General features: G+C 32.2%; 1 protein-coding gene across 1 annotated transcript; it reads right to left on the reverse strand.

The window, feature by feature from the left end:
* Positions 1 to 1,072: 1,072 nt before the first annotated feature.
* LOC130807702 (60S ribosomal protein L26-1-like) lies at positions 1,073 to 1,875 on the reverse strand. Its single transcript, XM_057673018.1, has one exon. It carries the CDS (start codon positions 1,718 to 1,720, stop codon positions 1,280 to 1,282), a length of 441 nt encoding a protein of 146 aa, XP_057529001.1. The 5' UTR covers positions 1,721 to 1,875; the 3' UTR covers positions 1,073 to 1,279.
* Between the last annotated feature and the right edge of the window lie 9,528 nt (positions 1,876 to 11,403).

Genomic DNA, 11,403 nt, shown 5'->3' on the forward strand with positions numbered 1-11,403 from the left:
GTTACCCTGGATTACCAGAACCTAATTATGATCGAACCGAGTCATAGCTGATCCATATCATGCTCGAAACCGAACTCGACCCGGCTAAAATCGACTTAACCCGAACCAATTCTTAATCGACCTCGAACTGATGCAAACCCGATAACCGCGGGATCCGTGACTAACCGACCCGACCCAAGTGTAACCGTTGTAACACGCATCTGAAAAATAACCGACCGAAATTCAACCGAATCGAATGACACCCGTCCAAAACCGACCCGAACACCCGAATGAACACCTCTAGTCAGCGAGTATTTGAATGGAAGGAAATGAGAGGGAATTTGGAGGGACGTGAATCTCTTGTTTGGATAATAAAATGGAAGGGAAGGGAGTTGGAGAGAAGCGATTAGAAGGATTTGATGGATGTTTTTTTTTTTTGGTTAAGGTATCAATTTTTTTAAAGTTCAAAAAATTTGAAGCAAAGTCCATCTCCATTCTTTTTCCTTTAGGTCCCTCTGAGCAAAGAGTTTTTTCCCATCTTTTTCCATTCTTTTCAATCCAAAGTTATTATCCAAACATAATGTCAATTCCATAATAAGTTAACCGGTATGCCTAGGCTTGAAGGGTTTAAAAAAAGGGAAAATCACATTTATTCAATCAAAATCTACAAAACAACCACATACCAAGTAATACTCCACTTGTTTATACATCTTCATCCTAACATCATCCCAGTGGCAAGGAACTCTAATAAACAATGTGCAACAAAGTTTTTAGATACATCTTTTTTTAATTTCACCATAAAAATAACAAAGTCCTTCAATTGCCTTTTAAAACAACCATATCATCATAATTTTCTTCATAAAGCTAAAGTTTTTATTATTTACTGCGCCATTTCTTCAATACCCAATGATTTTCCTTTGAAGAGGGAAGGATGATATTTACCTCATATTAGTCCTCAAAATCATTGACACTTTAAACAAATCATTTTCAATAGGGATTCAATTTCTTAACAGATACATACCCAAATAAATCACAAACAATTACAGAAATAATGATCAAATCAAACAAATGAAACTAAGAGCAAACACAATAATAAAATGATAAAACGTATCGAATTACTTGGACAAATATAGAGTTTCAACATAGAACTACCATAGAGAGGTCCAAAATCCGCTTATAAAATAACAAAATTCTAATGTAATCCAGTTCCAAAAAAACAGATTTAAAGATCGACTCAGAATCACAAAAACTAAACATAAACAGAAACGCAGAAACTCTGATTTAATTTCAATTACCAAAATTAATCAATCTGCTGCATGATATCCTCAGTTGTAAACTTGGAACCCTTATCCTTATCAGCTGCAGCCCTTCCCTTGGCCTTACGATCCAACAGTGATTTCCTATCCTTGTCAAGCCTGAGCTTAGTGATAACAACCTTTGAAGGATGAACTCCAACATTAACGGTAGACCCATTAACCTTCTCACGGGTAATCCTCTCAATATGGATCACCCATTTCTTCCTATAAACTTGGACAACTTTTCCCTCGCGACCCTTAAAGGTACCCCTAACAACTTGTACTTCGTCGTCCTTGCGAACTGGCATGGATCGAACGTTGTACTTGCTGCGGAGATCGCCGGAAAGAGGGGCGCTCATGATAACACGACGGAGACTGGAAGGGGCGGAGAAGTGCGCCTTACGGCACTTCCTGCGTGAGCTTGAAACTCTAGGGTTATACTTCATTTTCTCTCTCTAAGATTCTCACTCTCTCTCTCGCTCTGAAGGGTAATTGGGAGGGACGGCAATAGAGAAAAGGATGAAGGGATTAGGGTTTGAGATGGTATTATAGGGGGAGTTCTGAGAAGGAAGAGCCGATGAGGGTTTTTGTAGATTGGGGCCAAAATGGACTTTTTTTTTTGGATTGGGGCAGAAATGGACGGAAATGGGCTCATATCTGTTGTATCAAATTTCTTGAAAATTTGAAACCATTAAGCGAAAATTTAAAAAAATGAACAAAATAATCTAACTTTTAAAAATATTTCAAAAGTAAGCGTGAAAATTTCAAATCAGAGATTTAAAATTGTTCGTAGTTACTAACTGCGAACAGTCAAATAGGACAAAATAGGTGTTCGCAGTTAGTAACTGCGAACAGCTTCTTTGTCCTGTTTGGCTGTTCGCGGTTAGTAACTGATTCGTGTGTGAAGGTAGGGTTTTGAGAAATGAGGAAAAATAGGAAAAAAAGAAACTAATACGTGTTTTTGTGTAGCAGGTCTGTTCGTAGTTACTAACTGCGAAAAGCCAAATAGGACAAAATAGTTGTTCGCAGTTAGTAACTTCGAACATCTATTTTGTCCTATTTGGCTATTCGCAGTTAGTAACTGCGAACAGCTCCAAACCTCAGGTTTTGGATTTTCACACTCACTTTTGGAATATTTTTGAAAGTTAGATTATTTTGTTCATTTTTTTTATTTTTTCGCTTAATGGTTTCAAAATTTCAAATTTCTTGGCCCTTTTGTCACATTTTTTTTCCCACCAACTCTTGTATGAAATCGTCTCAGCGAAAAATGAGTCCATACAAGTAGTCATTATGTAAAAAGCAGAAGTTTTTTTTTTGTTTTTTTTTTTAAAGTTTGGGCTGAACCATTTGAGGCCTTCTCATGGTGAGACAGTCTCAATATAGAATTAGTCTTTTCTTTAAGGAAAACAGCTGGTCTTGGACGAGACCGTCTCAATATGACACGAATAGCCCAATTAGCCAAATTATAATTTTTCTTAATATGCGCTCAGTACTTGATCTAGTTAAGGTCATAATTGATATATTTAAGGTTAAAATTGAATTTCTTTATAAGTTATAACTGATCATAATTAATCTCTTTAAGGTATGCAATGATCATTCTTAAATCAGAATTGAAATTTTTTATAACAAAAAAGGCTTGAGCTCTTAGTCATTTCCAAGATCATTCATTGAATCAATTGGCAAACATAATTCGAAATCGAAACTTCCTCCACCTTCAAACCCAGGGTAAGCAAACATTACACTTACAACTTTATTTTCATGTCTATTATGAACAAAAACTGTTGCGGAAAGAGCAATATCACTATTATTAATCATTGATTAAAGAGTACAAGTACTCTTATGTTCCATTAAAATCATCATGTATGCATTGAATAAGAGTACTTGTATTGTGTAATATTTTAACACTATTATTGATAGTTTTATTGACTATTCATCTATTGTTTGAAATTCATCAATAGAATAATAGAATAATACCATTTTATTAAACTTCGTTCTAAAATTGTGAAAACAGAATCATATTTAGGTAAAAATTGATCAGTTTAATGTCAAAATTGATCACTTATAGGTCCAAATTAAAATTTTTTTATTTTAATTGATCTGTTTAAGTTTTACTTTACGTTTAAATTAATACCTCTTAGGTCAAAATTGATAAATGCCCAGGAAACGTACTAAACAAGAGAAAACATGTGATGATGTTACACGCGCGAATTGGGCCGACCCAAATTGACGGTCTCATAATGAGACCATCTCGTCCAAGTTTTTGTGTGATGAAAATATCAGATATACAAGTAATTATTAATAAAAAAAATCAAAACCAAACTTCAATAAAAGTTATTTCCAAAACTAAGCGTGTAAACCCAGTACTAGTGATAGTTGAGGTAAGTGTTTTGCTATTTGTATGAGGTTGTTCTTGATGTCTAATTTTATTTTATGAGGTTGTTTTTGATGTTATTTCATTTGATGATGTTGTTCTTAATGATAAATTTCATTTTATTGAACAAATTGAATTTAATTGAATATACTTGATTGATTGAATTGGATATACTCGATTAATTGAATTGAATTGAATATACTTGATTAAGTGAATTGAATTGAATATACTTTATTAATTAAATATACTTGATTCAAGAATGAAATGAATAATGAAGTTGATGTTGAACAATAAAGTGAACAAATTAATCTATGGATGTTGTTTTCTTCATTAGTATGGCTAATCTATGGATACTGTAATGAATGTATGTTTATGTTGATGTTGAACAATGAATATTGATGTTGATGTTGATGTGGAATTATCAAAAGTAAGAATACATTAATGAATGTATGTTGATGTTGAATTGAGTTGTGAAATGTGAATAAATTGAACAAACAGAATGGAGAATATTTATCCTCTAGATCCTTCCGTGTTAGTTTCACAACCTACCCATCGTTCACATTTCATATGGACCGGACAACTAGAATCCGACACATTGCTTCAGACTCAAAACTACTACAGTAGTAATAGATGGCTCGTAGACGATTGTTCACACAAATTTATCTCAACATGTGAGTTATCGCAAGTGCACGGTGTTGTAGCACGTACGGGTCGAACACAAGGAGTAAGGGTATGCAACTTTCTTTGCGTATTAGTTGGATATAGAAGGTGTTTGTTGGAAACGATAACAAAGAGTGTATGAAAAAGAAATAATAGTTAACAATCAATGATAAATAGGGGGTAGAGTTAACTCATTCATGATGACTATTTGATGGCAATACTCTAGCTTCTTAAGGGTCATTAAAGGGTAGCGAATCGCACTAAGGAGAGCAATCCAATCCTTGATCGGGCTTGGGATTGCCTCCAAGCTATTCACCATCCTCACTCTCGTGAGTTGAGATGAAGGGCTTGGTGTAACACCCCTGAATTTCTGAACCAAAACCGCAGGGGAACGGAGGAAATTTGGGTGTTACACTTGGGCTACAAATCGGCCGCTACTTGCTCATCCTTCTCTACTCTCGTAGGTGAAGGATAAAGCCCTTAGAAGAGAGGGTGGATGCAAGGTTCAATCCTCATTGATCCCTTACACCCGATTTCATTCATTGATCAAAGATTAGATTACCCAAAATCCAACTTTCGTTGGTATATTAGAAGCAATCATGATGATCCTTAACCAATGGGCAGAATAACCCCTTCTCTAATCACTATCAACCCAAAATTAACTAGAGTTTCATCATCATCAAGTCATCACAGGGGTTGAGTTCACCCCAACCCTAGAAAACTACTCACTACTCATTCTATTTCTTGAAAACATCATAATGGATAATATAATAAGATATTGAATAATCAACAAACACAAAAATCCAAATAATAAAGCTATTGAGCAACAATGGTGAAAATCACAAACAAGTATAAAAACAAAAATGAACTATCAATAATAACAAAGAAGAAGTATTAGAAGATACCTACAAAAAATGAGAACAATTGGAGAACAAAGATAAAAAAAAAAACCCACAAAAATATTAAAGCTTAAACCTTCAACAATGGAGGTTGATGAAGAAGAGAAGCCCCAACTTGTAATAAACCAATAGATTGAACAACTATACAACTAAAATAAACTTTAATTGAAGCATTTTTGTGATTTTCAATGTTGATTGTAGAAGATAAAACCTAGGGTTTAAGAACAAAGAGGAAATAAACTAAAAGCATAAAGATGATTCTTCAAAATAAGCTAGAACAAGTAATGTAATGTAATGTAAAAGATAAAGTGTTAAAAAAAGTGTCCTCATATTACAAAATCTCTCCCTTATATAGTAGTGCTCAAGGTTGAAGTGACCTAGGTCTTCCAAGCAGAGAATAATCCTTCAAATGACGTGAAAAGGGTCATCAAGAGAGCAGTGACGCTAAAAGGCCCGTCTTTGAAGAGGTAACGATCAGTCGTTCTCATGGGAACGATCGGTCGTTCCACATTTTGATCTATGTTGGCTTCAGGGTGCTGATGTAGTTGAGGGAACAAGTGGTCGTTATCTTGGAAACGATCGATCGTTCAACATTCTGATCTTGATCCTTTAAATTGTTGTTCAAGGTTAAGGGAACGTGTAACGGGAGCGACAATCTCGATAAATAATTAACATAATAATAATGTTTAATACAAAATTATTGCGTAAGTATCAAAATGCCGAACTGTTAAAAACTTTAAATCATAAAAACTGAAACTGTTTAAAACAAAAGTAAAAAATATTATATCTGATAAGAAATATTGTTGCTCAAAATGAAAAAAATACATTGTCATCAAATCATCAATAAAGATACAAAAAGCAGTTAATTTCTCGATAAATAGTAATTGCTGTGGCCTGGATCGGAACCTGAACTAAATCCTGCAAAATGCTGTCATCCATGATACGGATGACAGCCGATTGAATCGGTCAGCGCTTAACGCCGAGCATAACTTCCTATCCAGCTCGAAATACGAAAATTATACGCTACATTTACAAAATAATAATTTAAGTACGAACTTATAATTAATTGACATCACCGTATACTTTTACCATTTTCTTTTTCCGTTCCATACTTTTAAGTCATTAAAATATCATCCTCAATCCTAACAGAAGTACGTTACTGCCACTTATACAATTCAGTAATCTTAACACTTAAGTAAGTTCATTTGGTTAATACTCATAACCGTCCCATGCATCATAGCATCAACACTAATCAAGTTTATCACTGATCAACAAGCACATCAATATAACACCTGATATATGTAAGGGTCTGGTTAGGTGGGGATCGTAGTCCTAAACCCTAACTGTGGTGGGGGTCGTCACCCCTCCAATATAATTTATGCTCGAGCTCTACAGGATAGGTAGCTAACCCCCTGTCTTACACCGCATTTTACGTGCAGGCCAACAGGGGCGCTGGGATTTTACATGCCGGTCCATGGTTCGACATTATCTTACTATCAGGGTCATTCAATCAATATTCATTCACATAAGTACATCACATTTTTATTACTACAATTTGACATTGACATTGACTTTGATCAACATAGGTAATAACCTCTTTTATTTAATAAAATTCTTAATCATAACGTAAAATTAACCTTTATGTCTTTATACATTCAATATTAAATTTTTACACATTATATTTTATTTATAACTTTATTTTTAATAGTTCGCTAAATTCACACTAATAACTTAATATTTTATCAATAGTCTGCAAATTAATATTTTCCACAGGTAGCTACTAAAATCCATTTCTCTTTAAATAAGTTCCCTAAATCAATACTTCCAACTTTACAATAAATAAAAATTTATTCTATTAAAAAAATCAAATATTCTAATAAAAATTCAAGTTAAAATTGCATCATTTGGATAAGTTTTCAAAATTCTACAAGTTCACCAGAAATCAATATTTCAAGTTTAGAAAAATAAGTAAACTTATAGGTTTGCAAAAATCAACATTCTAGTTATAAAACAAATAAAACTTATAATTTCACAAAAATCAATATTTCTAGTTTTAAAACAAGTCAAACTTATAATTTTCACAAAAGTCAATATTTCTAATCTTAAAATAAGTAAAACGTGTAATCTCAAAAAATCAATATTTCACACATAGTTTGAGCGGCAAGTATACCAAAAATACTTTTACATCATTTTACATAAATTTTGCTCAAATAGTTAGCAAATAAAATATTTTGTACTAAATAGTGATTAGAAGTTACTTTTATTATGAAATCTCATATATTCAAGAAAAACACTTCAATATTTAATAACTTATAAAAATTCTTAATAATATCTTTTTAATTTTTATTTTATTATCATCACAAAAATAGTAGTAATAATCTAAAATAGTAAATCAAACTCTCTTTTTTTTATATATGATAGTGGTCGAATGACCTATGTGTGTTTTGGGCCCTTTTCACATAAAAAGAACGACTTAATTTAATTTATCATACTAAAGTCTAGATTTAAACAATTAAGATAACTACTTACAAAAATAAAAAAGTTCACACAATAACTTAGAAATTTACTATAACCTTAAGGATAAACTTAAATCTCAAAATAAAGTATAATAACAATATTCTTCATATAACCATACTTAATAAAAAATAAGTTCATAAAATAACTTACTACCTTATAAACTAATTTAAAGGCTAACACAAACATATTAATAAAGTTCTAACACAAAAATTCTTAAATATAATAACATTCCTAATGTAACACATAACTCATAACATACTAGCACTAGTTTATAACATGAGTCATACTTAATATCACTGGAATGTAATTTTGCACCCAACTTTCTAAACTTGTTCAAAGATTATTAAATGAACATACTAAAAACACTTTTAGCATACATATACTTATTATATTCTTGATCAAATTTCATCAAACTAACTTCCTAATAAAACATATCAGCATATTTTATACTTTGCATATTATAAAGTAAATATAATGTAAAATTCCACAAAAAGAGTATGGTAAGAAGTTATACCATACTAACACCAAGGATTAGTATTAAGTACTAATTAGAAAAATAATAAGAAATAAGATCCTCCAAGATAGATAATAATGCTTCAAAAATAATTAATCCAAACTCCCAAATTAATGATGAGCTTCTAAGCTACCAAAATAATAAAAACCAAACTCCAAAAATAATAATGCATTAAGTACCCAAAGTAATAAAACAATAATGCTCCATAATGATGATGATTTAAGCTAAATAAAGAGTGTTCTAAGCTCCATCTTCTTGAATTTCTTCAACTAATAATAAAGTTATTAAGGTCGTAAGATTTTAATGAAGTGAAAATATAAGAAAGAATGTTAGAAAGATTTGATGATGGTGGTGTAAGTGATCTCATAGCTAAGGGGGGGGTATTTATAATGGGTTTGGGCAACTTTGTAGTTCATTAGATTGTATGAAAAAGAGTGCTAAGAGTATAGAAGAAGTTTAACTTTTGTAAGAGATTTAGAGTGTAAGTGAATGTGTAAGAGTTGGAGTGTGTAAATGAATGTGTAAGAGTTGGAGTGTGTAAATGAATGTATAAGAGTTTAGAGTGTAGAAGAAAGTTAGTTTGTGTAAGGAAATGGTGATAGCTTGTGTAAGTGATGAATATCATGGGTTACTATAGAAAGGATTTTGGTTCATCAAATTTTTGTTCTAGTATATACAAGTGAATATACTTTAAAATAATGGGTAAATTTGATCATGAAAATATGTAGTTTACTTAGAAAATTTTGCTTAAACTATACTTAATGTTAATAATAAAAATACGACTCACTTTTATGTATAAAATAATTAAATCAAAATTATAAGGTTAAAATAATAAGTAGCAATGTTAGTTTAAGGAAGAAAGTTAAAACGTAACGTTTTACAAAACCGTGAATATAATAATAAAATTTTACTTTCGTACTATAAAATAATAAAATAATATTTTAGTGCTTATAAAAAGATTTTAAACAAAATACTATATAAAGTTTAATATTTGAAAGAAATTACAAAATCGGAAAAGGTTTAGGAATTAAAGATGGTTTGAAATGGATAACCAAAGGATTAGAGATTTGAATTGAAAATTTGAAATAATTAATCGGAAGATTAAGATTAAGAATTTTGAGTCTGTTACAGAATGGGTGGTCGTTCTCTCGGGAACGATCGGTCGTGCTCTTGGGAACGGGTGGTCGTTCCCTTATTTGATCTTCATTCTATAACTTGTGGCTCAAGGTTAGGGAATGAGTGGTCATTCCCTTGGAATGGGTGGTCATTCTACCGAGAATGGGTGGTCGTTCTTTTGCTAAAATCTTGTTTTCTTCCTTGTCTTGACTTGGATTCTCTCTTTTTATGCTCGGCTCGTTCTCATTCCTCTCTCAAGACCTCTAGGGTTTAGGAAGCACCATCTCTAGCATGTTTTGGCTCGGAAATACGTGCGAAACTTACAAATACATGAGCAAACACATGCTACCCTCGAAAAGGGTGTAAATCCAACAAAAAGACATACATATGAATGAAAATCGAGTGCAAAAAAAGCCATAATAAACTACAAGGCAAGGGCAAATTAACGGCTTATCAACAATAGGGTATTTGATTAATCTCTGAACATTGCTGCAAAACATATGTATGAGCAATTTTGAGGTGTCTTTAATCCATTATAAGTACTTTTTCTTTCTCGCAGAATCTGATATTTTTTATGTCTTTTTTCTAATGATAAAATTTGATATTTTTTGAAGAATAGTATATGTGATGTTAAAGGTAATGTAATTTATTATTTATAGACGAATGATGAGGATGGGCGTGAAAAATGCATCCTAAAATTGTGAACTACCAATTAAGATTGTGAGTATATTTTGACTAAATTTTCCTCCTTATGTTTTTTTCGTTTGAATGTCTATTAGTTGGAGATTTAGTCGGTAGTGTTCCTACTACAAATGATAAAGCGTAGCAATTTTTTCGGAAATTCTGACTAATCGGGTTTCGGTAGGAATTTAGTCAGAAATTCCAATTAACAAAATGTAGTCGCAAATTCTATTAAAAAATTCCAAGTGTTTGTGTTAGTCGAATCTATTAGTTAAAGTAGAGACATTTCTTTTAGTGAGACTGTCTCATATAAGAATTTTTATTTGAGTTAGACTAATCAAGAGACATATGATCCAGATCTAAATCGAGTCGGATTTTGACTCCATTTGACTCATGTATGCTATCATCATATATCATGTATGTCGTATTCTACAATATATTTTCTATATAAATCGAAAAAATAATAAAATAAAAGTACAATAAAATTAGAATATTGCCCCCTTTTTTATATTTATATTATATTATTATATTATATATTATATTTTAATTTACATTATATTATCATATTATATATTATATTATATAAAACTACTAAAATACTAAAAATTAACTTGTCACATTGTTCCGGCTGTTGAGAGAACAATCAACACTCTCAACTGTTGTGATGAGAATGTCTTTTAAGGTTCACAGTAGATATGAACCACTGGGAAGTTTAAGTCGCTTTCTGGGCTGTTTCACTATGTTCTCCTGCACAAGATAACAAACGAGGGCCGAGAGAGGTCTTCTGGGGGTCCTCCTCCGATGATTAAGTCAGTAAGGTCTTAAGAAGATTGCTGTTAAAGCTCAAGCGAATATTTTGTATGGGTTTTAGTGCAAAAAGATACGTTACCCTTGGTGATGCATGACATCGTGTATTTATAGTAGTAAGTCTTAGGAGAGAATCCCAAAACCCTAATGGTCGTTTTGGCTTTTATCTTGAATGGAATCTTTTGGGGATCAGTGGAGAGAGAAGTAGAGTATCTCGCAGGCCTATGTGGCATTTGGTGTTTGCTGATCTGTGTACCATGGTCCCCACTCTCTGTTTTTTAGTATATTTTCCAAGGTAGAGTACGAGGTAGGTGTGGTGCCTTACCTTATACGAGTGTTGACAACTTTTCCTAAGTACGGCTGCAGTTGTCTTACGCCACGTCATTATATTCGCTGTTATCATTCTGCAGGATTTATTTTCCTGCAGGTACTTATGTTCTTCTATCGCTCTGTAGGATTAATCATCCTACAGTTACTAATGTTCTTCTATCGTTCTGCAGGATTAACCATCCTGCAGGTACTTATGTTCTTCAATTGCTCTGCAGGATTAACCATCCTGCAGGT

The sequence above is a fragment of the Amaranthus tricolor genome, chromosome 3 (genome assembly GCF_026212465.1).
Source record: "Amaranthus tricolor cultivar Red isolate AtriRed21 chromosome 3, ASM2621246v1, whole genome shotgun sequence".
Taxonomy (NCBI): domain Eukaryota; kingdom Viridiplantae; phylum Streptophyta; class Magnoliopsida; order Caryophyllales; family Amaranthaceae; genus Amaranthus; species Amaranthus tricolor.

Bases quoted from the DNA above. Each gene is read 5' to 3' on its own strand.
- LOC130807702 (XM_057673018.1), bottom strand. From the start codon at position 1,720: ATGAAGTATAACCCTAGAGTTTCAAGCTCACGCAGGAAGTGCCGTAAG.